The sequence below is a fragment of the Calidris pugnax genome, unplaced genomic scaffold, assembly GCF_001431845.1.
Source record: "Calidris pugnax isolate Ruff unplaced genomic scaffold, ASM143184v1 scaffold75, whole genome shotgun sequence".
NCBI lineage: Eukaryota > Metazoa > Chordata > Aves > Charadriiformes > Scolopacidae > Calidris > Calidris pugnax.
In genome coordinates, this window is record NW_015090908.1 from 938481 (window position 1) to 961352 (window position 22872).

The following is a 22872-nucleotide window of genomic DNA, read 5'->3' on the forward strand; positions in this document are numbered from 1 at the left end:
GGCACAAGCCACCCAGGGGACAGCAGTCACCAGTGCAGAGCTGGGTAAGCAGGGAGGCAGGACAGACCACTGGACATCTCACCCTGCCTCACCACCCTGCCTGGTGGTGCCACAGGTTGGGGAAGCATCACTTGCAGATGGGCTGTTCCAGGACCTGGACCAGGTCTCCACGTTATTGACCCTAGCCCAGAAAGCTCATGGACCTCACAGACATGCATGGCATCTGCATCACAGAGAGGGGAAAGGGCCAGGCAGCCTTCTCTTGCTATGCCCTCCCTAAGCAGCCCCCACAGGGGCTGTTGGTCCCAGTGCCAGGAGAGTCACTTGTGAGCAGAGCCCTGAAGGGCCCATGACACTCAGATCCAATGCTGGAGACCCCACCTGCAATGCTGGATGTCTACCAGCAGCTGGATGGGCTCTCAACAGGGAGAGACATTGGCCAAGGAATGCTTCCACAAAGGAAAGACCTTATGGGACAGAAGATCTTCATCTCATGTGTGCTTTGTACCACCTTCTGAAGGGAAGAATCCACACTCTGGTCTTTCGCTCATCAACTCTTGGTGCAAAGAAAACACCCTAAAGTCTTTCTTTTTAGCCATGCACCAGCTAAAGAAGGCAATTCCTGTCTATTGACCCGACAGTAGAATGAACCACAGAATCACAGAATGGTTAGAGTTGAAAGAGACCTTAAAGATCATGGAGTTCCAACCCCCCTGCCCTGGGTAGGGACACCTCCCACCAGACCAGGTTGCTCAAAGCCCCATCCCGGCCAGTGTTTGCCTCCTTGTGCTGAGACCCCCAGGAAACACCAACATGGAAAATACTGAGCACGAGAGTGGAGAAAGACCCTTACCCTGTGTCTGCTCTCCTGGCTCAGCGGGTAGGTGTATGTCCCGTAGGAGTTGACAGGAGTCTCCAAGGGACTGCCAACGCTCCCAACGCGCCCTGCAGCAGAGCTTGGGAAAGGGTGCTGGGGCACGGAGGGAACAGGGCTCAGCTGCTTCTCGGGATTAAGCTGGTATGAGGAGGAGGGGAAAAAACTGGAGTATGGACCCATCTCTTCTTGGGACCCCCCACTGCCTGCCGTCTCCACGCTGCATAATCCGTTCAGATTAAAGTGTAGGGTTGGCATGCTGGGCCCTGGACCCAAGCAGCCCTGATCCTGGGAGATCAAGTCTTGGCTGGTGCCATAAAAACCAGGCTGAGCAGGGGACGCTAGGAGAGGGGAGACATAGTCCTGCCATGGGCTGGGGCTGTTGCTAGGAAAGAGGTGTGGAGCAGAGTCAGGGCTGTGGCCACACAACCCGTTCGTTGGCAAGTGGTGGTGTTTCAGCTGGCTGGGTGGTCGCATGCAGCCCTGGCACTGGAAGGACTGGTGAGCATCCTCTTGGGTGGGACGCATGGCCAGCAAGTTACCCTCCAGCCGCTGAGCCCTGGGTGGCTCCTGTGGACAGGGGGCTCCTGGGGGTGACCTGGGAACTTTGTCCCACGGGGTGCCCCATGCTGGCTGGAGGAAACGGAGCAGACCCTCCTCCCTGTCTGGCCTCCACTGCAAACCTTCAGAGGGCTCTTCCTCCTCAGCTGGCTTGGGGGGCCGCCGAGTGGCACAGAGGGGCTGTTCCCACAGCAGGGCAGGGGGCTGGCCTGGGGCAACGGCAGGCTGGACCCCCTGCTGGGGCAGGCACTGTGAGTCCTCCTCCTCTTCCTCACGGGCCTGGTACATGGCGGTGCCTCCACATGGGCTCGGGGATGTGCCCGGCAGGAGACAGAGCTGTTGTCCTCCCTCACGCTTGTTCACCAGAGCGGCATGGATGAAGGAGAGAACATCATTGCTGGTGAAGCAGTCATTCAGGGAGGGGGTGCGGTCAGGGCCCATATTGACCATCACCATTTTTTCATCCAGCAGCAGGAGCTCCAAGTCTTCAGCGTTCAGCCCCAGCCCCTCCAGCGCGCTGAAGAGCTCTTTGTTGGAACAGCTCTCGTCACTCTTAATTGAGAGCGAGTCCAGGGTGGCCAAGAGAGGGTCCTCCTGCTGCAAATCCACCAGCTCCTCTTTGAGGCTGTCCCCACTTGAGGAAACTGGAGCAGTGCCCATACTCCAGGCATCTCCTCCTGCACCCAGCAAGGACACATCCTCGAGGTGGTCCACAAAACTGCTGCTAAAGGAGCAGTTAGGTGTGGGATCTGGATGGGAGACATACACTGCCTTGTCCTGTCGCATCACAGCGCCCAGCAGAGAACTGGGGTCAACTCCATCCTTCTGGGAACGCCCTCTGTGGCTATGGAAGGTCTTCTTGGACTTGCTGGCTTTCCCTTTACTCTTGAAAGGGTCAGGGAAGCCCGGGAGAGGGTAAGCACTTTTGTATAAGAGTGCCTCTCCTGTAGCAAAGGTAAAGGGCAGATGCATGGACCGTTTCCGAAGGTGCTCTCCTCCTTCTTCATCTCTGCAGGGCAGGAAGAGGAGACCGCAGCTTGTATGTGGACCAACACACCCCACAAAATGCTTCTGCAGCAAATAATTGTGATTTCTGCAAGCTTTGCTACCACCAGCATGCAAGTACCGAGCAGAACCATGCACATACACATTTACATATACATTTACATACAGATACACACACACATACATGTTTTTGTACATACACACCTACACCCACACATCTGTAGTGTAACCAAGAGGATACTTAAAATGTAAAGGCTAAGAGAGCTCTGCCAGGCAGAAGACACACCTTTTCCCTGCTCATCTATGCTGCAGCCACCCCTTAGGAGGGGGTTGTCTGGCTGCTGCCATAGGGCAGCTACATCTGAGGTCCTCGTTGTTCCTGCACCCACAAGTCCCTACAGCTGCTAGAGAGCAGCCACTGGTCTCTCCAGGGAAAGGCTGAACCAGTGCCCAGGACACATCCCTGCCCTGGTGAGGTGCAGGGCACTGCTCAGCCTTCTCCCTTATTTATAGGGTGGCCTTGCAGAGGGGAAAGTGGCTGAACAGCACCGAAGCACAGGATGCTGTGGCTGCCCCTTTAAAAGGCAGAAGAAGCAGTGACAAGTCACAGAATCACAGAATCACAGAATCTTCTAGGTTGGAAGGGACCTTCAAGATCATCTTGTCCAACCATCAACCTAACTGACAAAAATAGACACCCACACAACAAACAAGGAGCATCATCACTAAACCATACCTCCCAGCACCACATCAACCCGTCTTTTGAACACCTCCAGGGATGGGGCCTCAACCACCTCCCTGGGCAGCCCATTCCAATGCCTGAGAACCCTTTCAGTGAAAAAAATTTTTCCTAATATCCAGCCTGAACCTCCCCTGGTGCAACTTGAGGCCTGGTGCAACTCTCGTCCTGTCGCCTGTGACTTGAGAGAAGAGACCGACCCCCACCTCTCTACACCCTCCTTTCAGGGAGTTGGAGAGAGCAATAAGGTCTCCCCTCAGCCTCCTCTTCTCCAGGCTGAACACCCCCAGTTCCCTCAGCCTCTTCTCATAAGACTTGTGCTCCAGACCCCTCACCATCTTTGTCGCCCTTCTCTGGACCCGCTCCAGCACCTCGAGGTCTTTTTTATGGTAGGGGGCCCAAAACTGGACACAGTACTCAAGGTGAGGCCTCACCAGTGCCGAGTACAGGGGGACAATCACCTCTCGGGCCCTACTCCCCACGCTGTTCCTGACACAGGCCAGGATGCTGGTGGCCTTCTTGGCCACCTGGGCACACTGCTGGCTCCTGTTCAGCCGACAGTCCACCAACACCCCCAGGTCCTTTTCTGCCCGGCAGCTCTCCAGCCATGCTGCCCTGCTCGGGGTGTCCCAGAGCCCACACCGATGGAAAAAAAAGCCAAAAAGCCAGTCTGTCCCCACCCGCACTTACACCAGGGGTCTCTGTGTGACAATGATGTACTCAGGCTTGCCGTTCTTGTAGACGAGCCGCGCGTTGGCCTGCACCCACCTCCAGCGGTTCTCCTTCGTCAGCAGGCGGAAGACCGTCAGGCCACTCTCACCCGTCTTCATCACTGCCAGGAGGAAGCACACGTGCCGAGGGGCTGTCAGCACCTCACCAGAGGCAGCGCTGTCTCCAGCCATGCTGATGTTTCCAGGTGGCATCACAGAGGTAGCACGGCTGGCGGATGCAGGGGACACCATCCCAGCTAAATACCCCTCACCACACACCACCCCAAGCTCCCTGCAGCGACAAGAGCTTCACAGCAAGGCCTAAAGAGCTGGGCAGAAAGGAACCAGGTGAACTTCAACAAAGGCAAGTGCAGGGTGCTGCACCTGGGGAGGAATAACCCCCTGCACCAGGACAGGTTGGGGGTGACCTGCTGGAGAGCAGCTCTGAGGAGAAAGACCTGGGAGTCCTGGTGGACAACAGGATGCCCATGAGCCAGCAATGGGCCCTTGTGGCCAAGGAGGTCAATGGCATCCTGGGGGGCATCAGGAAGAGTGTGTCCAGTGGGTTGAGAGAGGTCATCCTGCTCCTCTGCTCTGCCCTGGGGAGGCCCCATCTGGAGCACTGGGTCCAGTTCTGGGCTCCCCAGTTCCAGAAGGACAGGGAACTGCTGGAGAGGGGACAGCAGAGGGCTACAAAGATGATTAGAGTCTAGAACATTTCTCTTATGAGGAAAGGCTGAGGGACTTGGGCCTTTTTAGTCTGGAAAAGAGAAGGCTGAGGGGGGATCTGATCGATGCTGATAAATACTTAAAGGGAGGGTGTCAGGAGGATGAGGCCGGTCTTTTTTCAGTGGTGCCCAGGGACAGGACAAGAGGAAATGGGCACAAACTTGAGTATAAGAAGTTCCAGCTCAACATGAGGAGGACCTTCTTTGCTGTGAGGGTGGCAGAGCCCTGGCAGAGGCTGCCCAGGGAGGTGGTGGAGTCTCCTTCTCTGGAGACATTCAAACCCCACCTGGACACGTTCCTGTGGGACCTGCTCTGGGTGGCCCTGCTCTGGCAGGGAGTTGGACTGGATGATCTCCAGAGATCTCTTTCAACCCCATGGGATTCTGTGAAAGAGCTGCCAGGCTTGACACAGCAGCCAATGGAGCTGCCCATAGCCCAGCCCACTCATCAGCCTCAGAGGTGGGTACGAGGGACCGAGGAAGGGACTCTTACTCCTGATGTGGTTCTCTGCACAGTACAGCATGTCAGCAGCATGGACGAACTGGTAGCCAGTGCCGCACACCCGCAGCTCCGCCTCAGTGTAGCCCAAAACGATCTTCCCCCTGCAGGAGATGGAGAATGCACTCAGCTCAGAGGCAGAGCCAGGGTGGGACATCACCCAGGCAGGGTATGGTCCAGCATGCTGGAAGCCCACAGCATCACCCCTCAGATCAGCTCTGCTGCTTACTTGGCATCGCACGCCAAGGGGGTGAAGTCCAGCTTGTGCTTCGTCCTGAAGATCATGTTCTTGGTTCGGATCTGCAGGATGGATGGGGGCTGCAAGGGAGTGGAGATAGCAAAGAGAGCGAGCTGGGGTGGCAGCGCAGACCCATCTTCAGACCTTTTGTTCTGCCCGTGAAGGAATTTCAGCCTGCCTTGAAGGTTTAAAGCCTGGGAAGAGAAAAAAAAGCTCAGGGTCACACAGAGAACTGGGTGGAGAGAGAAGAGAGGGGAAGGCCCTGCGTGGAAATCCAGCCACCTTGCTGCAGAGCTGATGCAAATAATCCCTTGCAACTTGTCCCTTGCGGTTCCAGCGGTACCTACTAAAACAGGATGGAGGATCAAAGCGATGCCATGCTTTGCACTGTAACTGAACTATATCACAGCCCCATCAGGGATGATAGTGTTGCTTCTAAACAACAGACAACCAGGACTTTTTCTCCATATTGAGTTTCCAAACTGAAGCAGGATGAGAGAGAGACAAAACAGCGTTGTTACACCCGTAGCATGAAGGCAAGAACCCCACTGACTTGCAGCAGAGAGGAGGAGGGATGGACACCACCTCCTTGGGCTTAAAAGTTACCTTTAACACAAGAACTTGGCAAAAGCACTTTTGTTCAAGATTCAGCATCTCTGACACGAGAGGAAAAAAAACCCACGCAAAGAGGTTGTAGGTACAGACCAAAACCTTTGAAAAACAGCTGTCATGGTTTCGGCTAGGATGGAGTTAACTTTCTTACCAGCTGCTGATGTAGTGCTATATTTTGGATTTAGGATGAGAATAATGTTGATGATGCACTGATGTTTTTGGTTGTTGCTGAGCAGTCAAGGCCTTTTCTGCTCCTCACACCACCCCGCCAGCCAGTAGGCTGGGGGGCCAGGAAAAGCTGGGAGGGGACACATTGGGGACAGCTGACCCCAACTGCCCAAAGGGATATCCCATAGCAAGTGACATGCTCAGGATTCACTCAGAGTCAGGGCGTTTGTCCTCCCAAGCAACCATTACACACAATGGAGCCCTGCTCTCCTGGAGATGGCTGACACCTGCCTGCTGTTGGGAAGCAGGGAATTAATTTCTTCTTTTGCTTTGCTTGCGTGTGCAGCTTTTGCTTTACTTCTTTATCTCAACCCACGAGTTTTTTTCTTTATTTTCCCCGATTCTTTTCTCATCCCACCGACGGGGAGGGAGAAGTAAGCGAGCGAGCAGCTGCACGGTCCTCGTTGCCAGCTGGGGTTAAAACCACAACAACAGCAGAAATACCTCCTTGTTGAGAAAGGAAGGTGCTGCACATGGCAGAAAGGAGCGCTTGGGTCCTTCAAGACCAACTAATATGCTCCAGCAGTGGCGTGGACCCCCTTGGGGAGAGCCTGCAGCCCTCCTGCTTCAGAGGTCACAGCCTGGGTCTGTACTCACCAGGAAGCCAGAGGAATTATCCAGGAGGCAGCGAAAGCGGCACACGAAGTTCCTTTCCAGAAAGGAGGAGTTTTCTGGGGGCAGCTGATCTGGCTTGTAGGTGACAGCAGAAGAGCCGAGACTCTTCTCCCCTGTGGGAAAGAGGGACTGGGAAAGGAGCAAGCAAGAATGCCCAGCCATTGGGTTGGAGATCCCCAGGACGAGGGACTGCATCAGTTTGCAGAGCACATTGATGGAAACTCAGGGAAAGAAAGCCACAATGTTTGGATGAGGCTATAGCTTGAGCCACAAGGACATAAAGCCTCATGCAAGCGATGGCAGAGAGCTGGGCTTCCTGGTATATGTGGGGAGCTACAACATCTCGTGCCTACCAGGATGGCTGGCTTCCAGCCTGCATTTACCTTCTGCAGAAGGCTCACCCTCGGGGGCATGAGGTGGGTTGAGAGCCCAGTGGAGGTTCCGCCTGAATTCCTGCTGGTCCTCAGTGTGAATCAGCTCAAAGACGCTCTGGTGCATGACATCTGTCTAGAGGAAAAAAGCAATTCATGAGCTCTGTGGCTTGTCCCAAGGCACCAATTTTCACACCCCAGCTGGAAAGAGCCTGTCACAGCCCCAGTTGGCCCTATCTCACCCGGTTTCCCTGGTGCTCAACTATGTCCCTGGCTGAATGAGGTTTGACACCTTCCATCAGAGCTGGTGGGAACAGACAGCACATCTGGCTCTAAGGAGCCCTTGCCTATGTTGGGCCAGACCTCTCCCCCTCCCTATCCTAAAGAGCCACTGACATCTGCAAGACAACTCCCCTCTGACATGCTTGGCCCCGTAACGTGATGTCCTTCAGAATCTTTGTGCTGACTTAGAGGATGAGATGAAAACATGGAACAAAACAGCAGCAAAGCCACTCCAGCCCTACACTTGTTCCTGAGAGAACAAGGCACATGCTCTGGGACTTGTTCCCTCTGCCCGGGTGGGCGGTCTTCATCTACCTTGGATGTTGTGGAAAAGCCAGCTGTGTGGGAGCAACACTGAACCACAGTAACTACAGGACTGTAGGTAGGTCCCACCTCCGTGTAAATCTGACCTAGTGCCTTCCAGGTTACTTGGGTGCCCAGATAACCACAAAAAAATTGGAGCTTTTTGGCCACCAAGGAAAAAACCACTCTGGAAACCCACCACAGTGAGTCGGAGGTGTCTCACCAACCTGATGAAATCCCAGATAGTCCTGAATCGTATGCGAGGAGTAAAATATCAGCCCTTCCGATGTCACCACCAGGACAAAGCCGTTGAGCGCCTAGGGGGAGAGAGGAGATCGGCAGGTACGGGCCACGCTCACGTCACACTTTTCTAGCAGGTTTCATTGTGTGCAGACACTGGTCACCCAAGTCCTGGCTGGTCCCAGCTAGCAGGCAGCTGAGTAGCTGCTCCACCAAGAGAAAGGTGTAGAGGAGACAACAAAGCATGGGGAAACCTGGAAGGAAAGGAAGCTCTTCCCAATGGCATCTCTCTGTTGCAACGCTGAGTACGGCCTTGGCTCTCACCAAATCCACCAATACACTGCTCAAGAAACTTCTTGGTTTCATACCCTTCCTTCAGGATGATGGGAACACCACCAGAGACCTCCATTCTGGCAATTGCCTCTATGCAACGTCCCCTGCCACACTGTCAGAGCACACGCAGCCAAAACACAGGTTCTCGCAGAGCTCACGACTCTGCTCTACCTAGCAGGGGTCAAGGTCTGCAGCTCATTCTCAAATTGTCCCCCATTCTGCCTCTCTTGGGCAAATGAAGTCCGGAGGGAGAAAAAATGGAATCAATGCTGGCAGAGCTGTGCTCCCCAAGAAAACAAACCTTATGCTGGGTTTCTCTGAGGTAACATAACTCTTCCTACAGCTGCCCAAGTGTACCCTGATCCAAACTGATGGGAAAATTTGCTTCCACCCCGAAAGAAGTTGCTCAGACTCAGATTTGGACATTTATACTCATTCTATGCAAAGAGCAAATGAAAGTCTCAGAACGGCTTGCGGAACAAAACCGGACACCATCAGGAGGTGGCCCATTCTTGTGTCCTGGTGGAAACAAGCCTTTCTGACAACACTGAATCAAAACAGCATTTCACAGAGGCTGCATTTAATATGTTGACCTGTGTCTATCCAGGTGGATCCATCCTCTCTGCAGCCCAGGAGGGTCCCAGCAGCTGTGTGTGACCTGGGACAACGTGGGGTTGGAAGAGCTGGGGGACATTCATTGAGGAGCAAATTCACTGCAGATCACCACGTGCTGCCAGCGTTGACTGTGTATTCCCTACTGTTGCTTGGCCCATGTGCATGGGGATACTCCTGCAGGTTTGGGAGAAACCTAGCTAGCTCCTGGCCTCATTCATGTCCCACCTGTCCTCCCCAGGTGCCAGAGGACAGGCCTGGAGAAGGACTGTGGTGTGTCCATGAGGGCTGTGCACGGGCAAGGAACAAGAGACCAGCCTAGAGGTGCTGTCTCCACTGCTTGCTCCGTTGTGCAACCATCGCTTTCCTTGAGGTCAAGGTGGCCCACCCAACGCTGCAAAGTGCCTTAACCAATGAAAATGGAAAAAAATGAAAGCTAAAGCATAAGAGTTTGTTTTTTTGAAACTGTAATGAAAAAGTCTAGCTTCTGATTCCTCCAAAGCAGGAGGGAGGACAGGCTGAGTCTGGTCCCTGGTGTGGTGGAAAAACACAGAATGACTTATTGACATCAGAGTACCTTCTCCATTTGGCAAATAAATGATTCACCCCAAACACATTCACAGCCACAACCTGATGCAAGACACTCATCCAACCTGCACAGCACCATCCTTCCAAAGCATCACATGAGCAAAAGCACCAAGCATTAGTGTCCGTGGGGTAAAGGGTGTCTGCAGCTACCCATGACTGGGACGCAGACATTAGTCACGAGACACTCCTAGCCATGCTCTTCCTCTGGAGCTCTCTCTCTCTCTGCGTGGTGTAAGGATTTACACAATTCAAACACTCCATCCTGGAGCACATGCTCATTTTTGCACACCTTCCACCCAAACAGGCCGAACACCACGCTCTGTTTTCACAAAACAAACACTCGAGCTGCTTCGCCCGTGCAAGCTCGAGGTATTAAGCCCTCCTTGCAGAAAACAGAAAGTGCAGCCATCAATCTGAAGTTTCTAATGTATTTTTAATGCTACACAACTTACATATTTTACAGTTCACTGGCCCTTCCATCCTCTCCTCAAGCTCCAGGACTGCAAAGTCAACATCCAAGGGAGCATTGTTTTGCCAGGCAGGAATGGGCTGACTTGATCAGAGTCTCCATCTTTCTCAAAAGGGGCTTATTTCTACCAGCTTAACAAATTTAGGAGGTGGTTGGTGTTTTCTCTCAGCCAGCAGCCGGAGGGCTGGCTGGACAGGACATGGGAGAAAGGACCAGGGTGCCAGTTGACAGTGTCCTTTGCACCTAGAGATCCATGAAGATCAGAAGATGCAGAGGAGCTTCCCCATCAGTTTGTGAGTGCAGCTGCTGTCCTGGGAGCCCTGGCTTTTCATCCCTGCTCTTGGGCACCGGGCAGGAGCTGATGGATGTGAAAGCACTGCTAATGCAGGCACTGGCAGGATCCAGAGGAGCACCCCAAAGCACTTGGGAAGTGCTGCAGGCACACGGGCACTCCACCAGCCTTTGCCAACTGCAGGGGGCAAACCCCGCTGGCAAAGTCCATGAAAGCCCAAGAAAATAACCAGTTCAGCTCTCTAGAAGCTGATCAGCTTTCAGAGCCATAACAGCACCATTTGGCCATCCCTCCCTTAAGGGCAAGATATCCCTATGGGGACACTCTTCCCAGCTTGGAGCAGGAGCCCTCTAAAAGGTCCTCCTCCAGCACGGACCCCAGAAGCCCTATGTCTGTCCAAGGGCAAAACCATCCTGTACCACTAACCTGGCTGCAGGCAGGGAAGCCCCAGGAGCAGGCCCTGGCCTGCTTCTCCCACTTCGTAATGTATAGACATCAGGATTAATTAGGGTCTAGCTCATGTAGTCTCAGCCAAGTCCAGCTATTGTTGCTGCCAACTCCTGTTTCATTGTCCTGGTGGGTGTTTCTCCCCCCTCTCCTTCCCTTTATTCTGGGCACAAACACTCTCTATTTACTGGGGTTGATCTCAGTGTGTGGGAATCTGCAGCAGAGGTCAATTAGTGCTGCCAAACGCACTTTTAACCCTTTGAGCAGCTTTAGAGGCATCACTTTGCCACGGCAGCAGCAAGCAACATCTTGTGGCACTCTGTCCTTCCCCAGCTGCACCGACCAGCAGGATGATTTAACACCCTGCAGCCCCTGAGATGTACCTGCATCGCTGTGCAACTGGGTGGTCCACCCAGTTCTCAGCCTTCCTAAAGCTTGAACCTTTCAGAGGGATTTTCACACTTAACCCCATATACCTTCCTCTGCTGAGATGATCGCTCCTGGAGACAGTCTTGGCGGAAAAGGACAGGCCAAAAAAGTAAAGCGGGAAAATTAGAAGAGGGGAAGGGAAGAATCAGGGTGCACCAAGAGATGAGACAAAGTAATTTTGGATGTCAAAGGTGGCAGACCAGGTGGAAGTAGTTTTTTTAAACACGTAGGAGCATTTCCTCGTGGAACAGAGGCAGGTTCTCAGCCCCTGCTGTGTCCAGGATCACAGACAGGCCCCTGGAAGAGCCAAACATAACCCCAGATCTTTCAACATCCTCTACAAGGATGACATCACGCTGATGAGCAAGACATCAACCCTCAGCAAGCCCCGCTAAGCATGGTTTTATTATATCCACAGCAGAAACCCCTCAGTTATTTGGTCATTAACCACCTTGGCTTTAGCATTTCTCTCACCGGGCACTGAGATCCAGGCTCAGCAGCTCTCAAGCAGGACACTAATTATACTTACTGCTGAGAGCCAAAAAAGGAAAAGAGCCGGGGCTGACCAGCATGCTCACCCCACTCCAGAAGACAGCCAGGCAGGGCACAGTGCTGCAGCCCATGCTTGGGTGTCAGGTGGAGAAGGAAGGGGAGACCTGTGTCCTCGCAGGACTGCGTGCTGCCGGAGCCTGACCTCTTCCTATTCACCAGGCATGGCTGGTTCAGAGACAGGAGGTCATCTCCCGGCCTCTCTGAATAAACCATGAAAGCAGCAGCCTCAGTCCAGCCGTGCTGCAGCATCACCAGCGTTGCCTCCAGCATCAAAGGAGCCAACTCTACACCTCTGGCAGAGCTCCCAGGGCACCTGGAGTATTTGGGCTGAGGATATGGCCCATCAGCACCTTTCTATGTACTCAGTGTCCAACATCACTGCCTGAAAACCAGGGAAGGCTTCCGTGACACTTTCTTCTCTGTTTTCACCAGTGTTCGGACAACATCCCCGAGTTGGGACCAGTGTGTCCATGTTCAAAACCACACACCACGCTCAGAATGTCTTGCTCTGCTTGGTTCCTGTGTCACACCTACGGCCCCTTTTCCACAGCAGAAGCAGAAGAGCCGAATCTCCGAGGTCAGAAGTTTAGCACTGCTTCCACTGAGATGGAGGGGGCTCTAAACACCCAAATGATTTACAGGTGGCAATTTTCTCCAGGAAGGATGAAAGGAGAAGCCACACAGTTTCTGCCCCAGAGACCTGAAGAGGTCTTGAACCTCTGCTCAGTCAGAAGCACTATGAGCTACGCTACATGAAATCACTGCTTCACCAAAACAGCCTGCAATCAACGACACGACGGCTGCTCTTTGGGTAAAATTCAAAGGAGCTGGAAAAGGGACAAGAGGAAAAACCCCTTGAAGGCATCTGCCAGGGAGAGGTGGCCAGCGAGGAGCACTAACCTGTAGGAGCAACTCGCCCTCTGGTACTGCTGCTGCTCCCGGAACTGGTCCATTGCTGCAGTCTCCATCCCTCTCCACCTCTTTGGCTCCGTGATTCTTCAGAGCAACTGCATGAAGCAAAGGGAAAGGACTTCAGTGCTGCAGTAACACAGGCAAGTCACCACCACAAAAGATCCAAAATGTGGACCTGGCTGCAAAGCTGGGCAATCACTGCCAGGGGAAGCTGTGATGTACCCTTTGTTTCATCTCTCAAAAGAATTGATTTTAACAGGACATATTTCACAGAATCACAGAATCACCTGGGTTGGAAGGGACCTTTAAGATCATCTAGTCTAACCATAAAAAAAAAAAACCAAAACAAAACCTAAAACCGAAAACTAACACCAAAAACCAAAGAAAACACACTCACCAACACAAGACCATACTCTGGAGCACTATGTCAACCCGTCTTTTAAATCCCTCCAGGGATGGTGCCTCAACCCCTTCCCTGGGCAGCCCATTCCAAGGCCTGATAACCCTTTCAGTGAAGAAATTTTTCCTAATCGCCAATCTGAACCTTCCCTGGTGCAACTTGAGGCCATTTCCTCTTGTCCCATCACCTGTGACTTGAGAGAAGAGACCGCCCCCCCCTGGCTACACCCTCCTTTCAGGGAGTTGGAGAGAGCCAGAAGGTCTCCCCTCAGCCTCCTCTTCTCCAGGCTGAATAACCCCAGCTCCCTCAGCCTCTCCTCATAAGCCTTGTGCTCCAGACCCCTCACCAGCTCCGTTGCCCTTCTCTGGACCCACTCCAGCCCCTCAATGTCTTTTTTTTTGTGGTGAGGGACCCAAAACTGGACACAGCCCTTGAGGTGGGGCCTCACCAGTGCCCAGGACAGGGGAACCACCACCTCTCCCAATACCCTCAACTACTTTTTTTTTTTTCTTTTTCTTTCCTCTCCCAGACCTTTAGCAACTAATATGCTCAACTTTCTTTCTCCCCCCAACCTTTAACAACCTACAAGTCAAGAGCAATTAAAGCCAGGGATCAGACAGGCATCAGCAGAATGACGATGAGGTCCTGCATTTATCACCCAGTAGCTGCAACCAGTAGCAGAAAAGGACACGTTGAGTGAGCTCACCAGCCAGCAGTCTCTCTTATCATGTAGCAAGAGCAACCATGGGTTTATTCAATCGAATTAAGGCAAGCCACAGCTCACAGTGCAAGAAGAACAACACAGAAAAACACACACAAAGATACAGATGTGGACATCCATGACCACAGGGAACCTAACAGCGATCAGCGCACAGTAAATACAGATGAGGAAAGCTGTCACTCGGTTTAACTAAAAGATTTAGTGTGGCCAGGAGGTGGAGGGAGGTCATTCTCCCCCTCTGCTCTGCACTGGGGAGGCCACAACTGGAATCCTGCCTCCAGTTCTGGGCCCCTCAGTTCCAGAAGGACAGGGAACTGCTGGAGAGGGGACAGCAGAGGCTACAAAGATGATGAGGGGCCTGGAGCATCTCTCTTTCAAGAAGAGGCTGAGGGACTTGGGTCTTTTTAGTCTGGAGAAGAGAAGGCTGAGGGGGGATCTGATCAATGCTGATAAATACTTAAAGGGAGGGTGTCAAGAGGATGGTGTCAGTCTTTTTTCAGTGGTGCCCAGGGACAGGACAAGAGGAAGTGGGCACAAACTGGAATAGAAGAAGTTCCACCTAGACATGAGGAGGAACTTCTTTACTGTGAGAGTGGTAGAGCCCTGGCAGAGGCTGCCCAGGGAGGTGGTGGAGTCTCCTTCTCTGGAGACATTCAAACGCCGTCTGGACAAGATCCTGTGGGACCTGCTCTAGGTAGACCCACTCCGGTGGGGGGGTTGGACTTGATGATCTCTAGAGGTTCCTTCCAACCCCATATAATTCTATGATTTGCCCATCAATTTTGTACTATGCTCCCTGAGACAAGAAATCCCAGCGATATTTTAGGGTGGATGATATTTAAGGAGCAACATGGCAACAGGAGACAAGGGAGAATATAGCAAAGCTTCGAAGCTTCTTGCAAGCACCACAAGGACAGAAGGTGGCATTTGGCTGCCAATAAACCATCTGCTCCCACCAGTACTGGTGAGGAGAGGTGCGAGGCACCCACAGCACCTACCTCTGCAGCCTGCCCTTGGTCCTGCTCAGAGAGAGCAAGAGCTCTTTGGAAATTGCTTTTCCTGGCTCCTGTGCTACATGTGCCAAAGAGCTGCTGTGCCCAGATGGGAGGGGAGCATCAAGTAGACCCTGGAAGCAATTTAACACCCCGTATAGCTGTCGGTGGGAGCAAAACCACGAGTTGAGACAGAGCAGCAAGTCAAAGGCACGAGGCACCAGCCACCAGCGCGGAAACAAAACCAGGCTCAGTAACACCCAGCTCACCTAGGGCTTTGCCAAAGCAGCTGCTGAAGCTCAGCTCCCTCCACCCACGTGGAGCAGATCCCGAATGACCTCAGCACCCACGTGCAGAAGCTCATGGATGAGCAGCTTCCTAGCCTCTGTGAAAGGTGGATGCTCCAGGTGCATCTTTGGGCAGAGAAGAACCTAATGAAGTTCAACAAGGGCAAGTGTAGGGTCCTGCACCTGGGGAGGAAGAACCCCAGGCACCAGTATGTGTTAAGGGTGGACCTACTGGAAAGCACTACTGAAGAGAAGGATCTGGGGGTCCTGGTGGAGAGTAAACTCTCCCTGAGCCAGCAATGTGCCCTTGGGGCCAAGAGACCAATGGGATCCTGGGCTGCGTAGGGAAGAGTGTGGCCAGGAGGTGGAGGGAGGTCATTCTCCCCCTCTGCTCTGCACTGGGGAGGCCACAACTGGAATCCTGCCTCCAGTGCTGGGCTCCCCAGTTCAAGAGAGACAGGGAACTGCTGGAGAGAGTCCAGCGTAGGGCAACAGAGAGGATGAAGGGATTGGAGCATCTCCCTGATGAGGAAAGGCTGAGAGAGCTGGAGAAGAGAAGGCTGAGGGGAGACCTTACCTACGTTTACAAGTGCCTAAAGGGTGGGTTGAGGGAGGATGGAGACGGACTCTTTTCAGTGGTTCCCAGGGACAGGACGAGGGGCAACGGGCACAACCTGGAACATGGGAAGTTCCACTCACTTACAAGGAGAAACATGTTTGGGGTGAGGGTGGCAGAGCCCTGGCAGAGGCTGCCCAGGGAGGGTGTGGAGTCCCCTTCTCTGGAGATCTTCAAGCCCCGCCTGGATGCTCCTGAGTGATGTGCTCTGGGCAGCCCTGCTTTGGCAGGGGAGTTGGACTGGATGGGCTCTAGAGGTCCCTTCCAACTCTGACAATTCCATGATTCCAAGACTACAAGGTCTGAAGCTGAGCCCAGCAGTGCCTGTGTTCATAGGGCAGGCACCAGCAGAGGAGGTCTCCAAAGTGGAGTCTCCCATCTGTCAGCTTCTCTCTGCTGGGATAGGCAAGCATGTAGCAAAAGCATGCTGTCCCCTGCAGACCTGCTCTCTTCCACAGCCAAGGTTCACCTTCCATCCCAAAGTCCTCTGCCTCACCACTCAACCACTGGCTCACAGACAGGTGGGAGCAAGGAAGGATGCTGTGGTCTGCAGAGCCTTACTGGTACCGTACACAAGGCTCTGGGGACAAAACACACTTCCACCAGACACAGGACCATCCCAAAGATCAACTCTGCTCCATAAGCAAACTCAAAGCTTGTCCTGGTGCTAATATTGCTTTCCATGAAAAGAAAAAACCCGATACACCAGCAAAACCCCTGCTGCTGGGAGGTCTGGGAAATCCTCCTCAGGCCCAGCCTGCGCAGATTATTTCAGGAGCTATTTGAACACCCAAGGGCCAACTGTCTGGGATGAAGTTCATGGCACGTGTTTGTACAACAGTGGGTCAGTCCCAAGCGTGCTGGGGTGGTGGACACGCACACGCTGCCACCTCCCAACTGCCTGCCCACCCTGAACACCATCCCACTGCCAGTGCTGCTGCCCAGGGACCACCTGGGGTCCTCTGCCTTGGGTCCCCTGCCTGGGTCAGGGCCCCACAAGCCCACACAACGTCCCAGGCACAGGCAAGCCATGGTGTAATGAATAACTGAAGATTTGTTGCTGATTAAATCTTAGGATTATCCTTTTCTGTTATACATAGTGTAAGGAAGTCCTGACTTACACAAACTGCAATGCTATCAAAATGTGTCTATGTAAGTGAATGTTTATCCTTGTACTAACCAAATGCATGTAAGAGATGGCACAAGCTGATTATGCCACCACCACTTGTCAAACTCGCCTAAAGTCGGATTGTAATTTACTGACCAAACAATTTAAGCAAAAAGAACGAGCCCATTGTGGCAGTCCTGAGAACTCCCTAACAAGAAGAGACGTCCACAATGTTATATTGCTAAACCATATGAGAATGTCCTGTTTTGACAAGATAAGCTTAACCCCAATGTTACCCGTGTTTTAACTCTGTACTAATTCATCAGGTAGAAGGGGAAGGGTATGAACTAATTTACAGCCGACATTGTCTTGAAACCGCTTTGAAGCAAGACAGACCAGATGGAGTAAAGATAAGGGAAGAAGCAGAGGGGTGTACTGAAGGTGTCAAACCCGACCTCTGTGAGGATAAAAAGAGCTATTCAGCTTGTTTGAATTTGGGAGCCTTGGTGGAGCTGCGACTCCCCGGCCGCCCAGCGCTGCTTTTGCTTTCCTACCTTAATAAATATTTAGTGAATCTATTTTGGACTTAGTTTTTTTATTTTAACCATAACAATGGGGCAGAGCGCTGTGCAAGCACGGCGGCCACCTGGTCCAGGCAAGGTCCTGTGGTGTGGATGGAGGAGGCTTCCGGCAGCCCCTTTCCAGCAACTCACTTTTCTGATCCCTGGGAGCAAATTGTAGGAGCTCTGAATTATTAAAGGTCTTCGCTCCTCCTCTGCCAGCTCCCCGATGGCTGCGCTGGAGGGGCAAGATAAAAATAAATCCGCAGGATGGAAGAGCAGCTAAAGGGTGCTGACCTCTACTCAGAGGTCTGATTTAATGGTTTGATATTTCCCCCACAAAAGTAAAAACTGATCACAACCGCTGCCTAAAAATAGACTTTGCTATCAGCGTCTGGGCTGCTCCTAAGCTGTGGGGCCAGAGGAAACGCAAGTTAAAATCAGAGAACAGCCCAGTGTCCTCCATGCAGATGCCTGCCACCAGACCCAGCCTCCTCCTGCCAACAGGATGGACCCACCAGGGCCGAGGGGCTGCCAGAATCCCCGTGACCTTCCCCAAATAGTGTACTTTCCATCCAAGCCACCCGAGGAACCCCAAAGATGACCCCGCTCTCTTGGCTGCAGACATCTCAGGGCTGGCCTCCTGCCTGGTGGTGTGTCCCCCCCAGCTTTGTCTCTCCATAAATAGCCCTGTGCAGCCCCCTCGGTCAGCAATTCAGCAGAACTGTCACAGCACATCAGCCCGATGGAGCGGAGATAAGCCAGGGAGCTGCTGCAAGCATCCTCCTCCTCACACAGCATCCTCCTCCTCACACAGCATCCTCCTCCTCACACAGCATCCTCCTCCTCACACAGCATCCTCCCCTCCTGCCCAGCCACCCCGGGGAAGGGGGCAAAGCAGGAACCCAGCAATCTCAGCACTGGGGGAAAGACAAGGTGTCCTGCTCAACACAGCAGCACCTGCCTTCCCCTTGGGCAGGGGGACAAGGTGTGGACTTCACTCTTCCAGTGTAACCGGTGATTTGGGAGAAGGGGTGGGTAGAAGGGGGGTGAAGAAAAGACAAGACAAAAAAAAAATTAAAAAAATAACAAACAAAAAAGAGATGGAGAAGTGACTTTTTCTGGGCTCTTTTTTTCATCAACTTCGTTGCTGGCACCTGCGAAAGGAGGAAGGTGAGGAGAGAGAAGCTGAGGAGAAGGAAGCTGGTCAGCTGAAAGCAGCAAGGTTTGCATTTTTCCTGTTATTTCTCCAAACTAAAAAATTTAAAAAAAGCTTCTGCCAGGACCTGCAGTCTATTTTGCCACAAAAAGCCTTTTAGTGAAGGGGAGGAAAATCTCTGTTCCTGCCTGGCCCCATCATTCCCACCAAGGAATGAGGTTCCTGCTTACACCTGCCTCCCCATAGGAGGAGGAGGATGGTTTCTGCACCATGGTGGTCCTCACATGTCGGTGCCCACGTTGCTCACCAGATGGCTGTCACCTGGCCTTTTGCTGTCACCCACAGGGAGCAGGGGGGGCGAGAGGCCAGTGAGGGTGGGTTTTGTCCCTCAATCTCCAGGACAGCACTTCCCTCAGCACCCAGCCTGGGAAGCTGTTTCACATGACACTGAAGGGACACCTTGTCGACTACCAGGTTTGCCAATGAACTCCTGAACCTGCCAGGGCTTTGTAGACCTGAGAAATCTATGCACCGACAAGCGGGTATTAACATTTTTGAGAGGATATCTCCCAGCCACCTTCCCCCCACACAGCAAAACCTCTAGGAGGGAACAGGGTTTCGCATCGGCTGCTGACTGCAAAGAGGGAAAATGAGATGGCTTGGTCCCAATCCCACTCCAGCTGAAGCAGCAGAGGGAAACCCAACCACTTCGTGGCTCTTCAAGAGCAGCAAGGGGTCATGTCTCCCCACCACTGCATTTAAAAGAGGTGAGAAAACACTGAGCCCAGCTGCGAGTGATGGCAGGGACATCTGCGTGGCAATTATTAGTCTGAGCAGGTCTTGCAGGGGGAGAGAAAAGAGGGGTTTTAGTAATGGTACCCCCTGCAAGCATCCCGCCGTAGGGCTCAATGCCCCAGTGAGTACCAGTCAGTCTCCAGGGGAAGGAGAGATTGGTTGATTTACTTATTAATGAAATTGCTTTCTATCCACCTCTCTCTTTCTGTCGTTTGTAGCAATTCCCTAAAAAGCAGGTCTTCCACTCACACAGCCGTAAAAACCTTACCATGAGAGATACCCAGAGAGATATCCTTTTCCACCCACATCTCCAGCTCTGAGACTCTCAATGGCAGAGGCACCTGCAGCTCTGCAGTTCGGTACACACACCCTCACATTAAGTAACCCCTCAATTTATTACAAAGAAGGAAAAAATATTGAAAATCTAGAAAAAAAACCAAATAACTCTTCAAGTTTCTTTTGAATAAACTAAGGTTGTTCCATTTTTAATCTAAATCTTCAATTTAGAAGAGTCATTTTAACAGAAAAGTGGTTTCCCCCCATCAGAATGATATTTCCCTATAAAAAATATAATTAATAATTATATAATAATATAAAAATATAATATAATAAATAAATACAGGATTTCCCCCACCACAAGAAAAGTTTTGCTGAAGAGCTCACACAGGTCACAGACAGGAGGGAGGTGACACCTGCCACATCCCACCGGCAGCATGAGAGTAGGTGAGTTCCCCTCCCTACTGGAGCAGGCCTCGGATTGCCCATATCAAGCATCACCCCAAAAAAACCACAGAAGATCCCAGCTCCCTCCCTCTATCATGACACCACAGAAATTCTGCAATGCTCCACTAAAACCAGCACAAAAGCTTTTACTTCCACTGGTGGGAACCGCACAGTTGACACAGAATCTTCATGGTTGGAAGGGACCTTTGAGAACATTGAGTCCAACTGTACACACACACACACACAAACCCCCCCAACCCAACAATCTCAGGCACTAGAGCATGCCCTGAAGTGCCACCTCTACACGGTCCTTAGATACCTCCAGGGATCGTGACTCCACCACCTCCCTGGGCAGGCTGTTCCAGGGCCTGACCATCCTCTCAGGAAAGTCATTCTTCCCAATATCTCATCTAAACCTCCCCTGCCCCAACTTCAGACCATTTCCTCTGCTCCTGTCATTATTCCCTTGGAAGAAGAGGCCAACCCCCACCTCTCTACACCCTCCTTTCAGGGAGCTGGAGAGGGCAATGAGGTCTCCCCTCAGCCTCCTCTTCTCCAAACTCAACATGCCCAGTTCCCTCAGCCTCTCCTCATAGGACTTGTTCTCCAGACCCCTCCCCAGCTTGCTCACGGCTGCAGCTCCGCGGGAGCATACAACGCAGAGAACAACAGCGTGATGCTGAGGGAGCAACAATTTGGCCCAAATGCCTTCTGGATTGCCTTGCTTAAACCAGGGGCGAGCTGAGCTGCTGCTGTGAAGGCAGGCCAAGCACCACCATCTCCCCTCTGGCTTCTCTGGTGGCACCTCTGCTGTCAGCGTGCCAAATCTGATCATTGCTCACTCATTTAATCCACACGTTTTACAGCCAAGCTTACACATCTCCAACTATTTTGAGGAGCAAAGAACAGGAACACGCGCTTATTAAAGTGTATCCCGTTCTGGGGATAGACCTTTTTTTTTTTTTTTTTTAATATTGTCCAGCATGAACTGAGCTCTTCCCAGCCAACGCAAAATTATTCCACTTCTGCATCTGGGACTTAGCAAACGCAGCTCCTTGGATGCAGAGCGTTTGAAATGCATTGGAAGGAAAGAGCATCCCAGAAACAGGGAGAGAAGCAGGCAGAGATTTGCTGGAGCCAGGCAGCAGAGCCAAACCGTCGGTTGGTTTCTCACCACTGAGCTGCAGAGAGCCCCTTTTCTGGCACCTGGTAGATACTTCTTGAGCTTTCCTTTGCTTATTCATAATGGATGCTACGGTTTTACTTACCACTCCATAATACCTGCTGCAGATCCCTGTTGACAGAAATTTCATTAAATAGATGAATTATTTATCCCTCGCCTGAACGGTATGGATACACCACCTTCTTTGAGCACGCATGGTGAATAATGGATGCCCTGTTAAAAGATCTAATTGCACTTTTAAAAGCCAGGAGGTTTTGACTACGGGTAGCTTTCCGTTGCATCACCAAAGGCGCTTGGGTCTCAAAGGGAGAAGCACGTGCAGAGGTTTAAACAAGTGCAGAAAGGACAAAGACCTGCCAGGCTTTCCCTTCTTCTTGTAGCACTGGGAGCAGTTTGAACCTTCCTGCTCTCTCCCCTCGTCCCTCAGGAGCCTCAGGTGTGTGTCACCCCGGCTCAAATCCTTAGCCTGGAGTTTCTTCCCAGCTCTGCTCCCGTGCCTATGTTAGAAGGAGCCTGGAGAGACCCTGGCTGCTGGTGGGCAGCACAGCAGGAACCCACCGAGAGCCCCACCACAGGGACCTCCAACGCTTCCCTACGAGCTACCATCGTGGGACTCGGGGAGAACCATTTTACAAGGAAAGCACCACACAGGAAAACTGCCCACCTAAGGGAAGTCACGAGACTTTCCCTGCTTAAATTGCTCCTCCAAGGCCAGCTCATTACCTGGGCAATAAAGAGAGCAGGGTGATCCCAGGACCAGGCTTTATTTCCTTAAACCGTCTCTTATTAGGCTTTATGGCTACAGCTGTTATTTGCAGTGTGTGGCCCAACAGCTCCTGAGGTGGGGGTGTAGATGAAGTGAACAAACGAGCAACGTTAGTCATCTCAAAAAAACCCCACACATCAATAAATGCACGTCCCGATCTCACACCTTCACCCGAGGTTCCAGGGGCACAGTTATATGGTCTATAATAACTAAAGCACTTTTTCAGTCTCACCCGACTGCCAGGGAGCAGTTTGGGGACTTTTAGGGCCACTCCACAATAACTGCATTTATACCATAGCTTAAAGGGTTAGGCTCAGCCCCGAGGCTGCACACCGATCCTGCAGGTGCCACCTGAGATTTTAAGAGGACTCCAGGAAAACCCTCAAACCCTCAACACCTGCAGGAGTATAAGCTTTTTAAAACACATCCGAGAGGCAAACTGCTTGATTTTTTGATACACAACGCTAAATTTCCATACAAAACGTTCTGTGCATAGCTCAAAAGCACACACAGCCTAAAAGGAAGGCTCCATCTGCCCTCTGATCGGTGATGACAGACCGTGCAGCTGATAATCCACCTTGAGCCAAAAATTTCTAATGTCACAATACCTGCCAGGGTATTTTCCTCCTCTCCTTCCAGCCAGCGATGCACCTGAGCTAACCCAGCTGCTGGCAAGGGACAGGATGCTGCCCAGGGGCAGAGGTCCATCTGCATCCCCAAGGAGCCCCATTTCAAAGTGGAGTTGGCACATGGCTGGCTTACAGCAAGGCTCAGCAGTGGTGTCCACGCACACACCTCTTGGCACCACAGACTGAGCTTTTCTTACCCCTCTTCCTGTGGTTTATAAACCTCAGACTTGATTCAGAGCCTGATGTGACGTGAATCTTGAGTACTTTGAACCTTGAGTACTGTGTCCAGTTTTG

The 22872-nt window shown here is 52.2% G+C and overlaps 1 protein-coding gene across 1 annotated transcript in view; it reads right to left on the reverse strand.

The window, feature by feature from the left end:
* LOC106892198 (aryl hydrocarbon receptor-like) overlaps nucleotides 1-22872 on the reverse strand; it is a 32379-nt gene that overhangs the window by 2441 nt on the left and 7066 nt on the right. Inside the window, exons 3-10 of the mRNA XM_014949209.1 lie at nucleotides 12628-12734; nucleotides 7993-8082; nucleotides 7193-7316; nucleotides 6792-6922; nucleotides 5346-5548; nucleotides 5111-5220; nucleotides 3870-4011; nucleotides 854-2444 (exon numbers count right to left, since the gene is read on the reverse strand). Of these exons, the coding sequence (XP_014804695.1) occupies nucleotides 854-2444; nucleotides 3870-4011; nucleotides 5111-5220; nucleotides 5346-5548; nucleotides 6792-6922; nucleotides 7193-7316; nucleotides 7993-8082; nucleotides 12628-12734 (2498 nt within the window). The remainder of the gene's footprint in view (nucleotides 1-853; nucleotides 2445-3869; nucleotides 4012-5110; nucleotides 5221-5345; nucleotides 5549-6791; nucleotides 6923-7192; nucleotides 7317-7992; nucleotides 8083-12627; nucleotides 12735-22872) is intronic.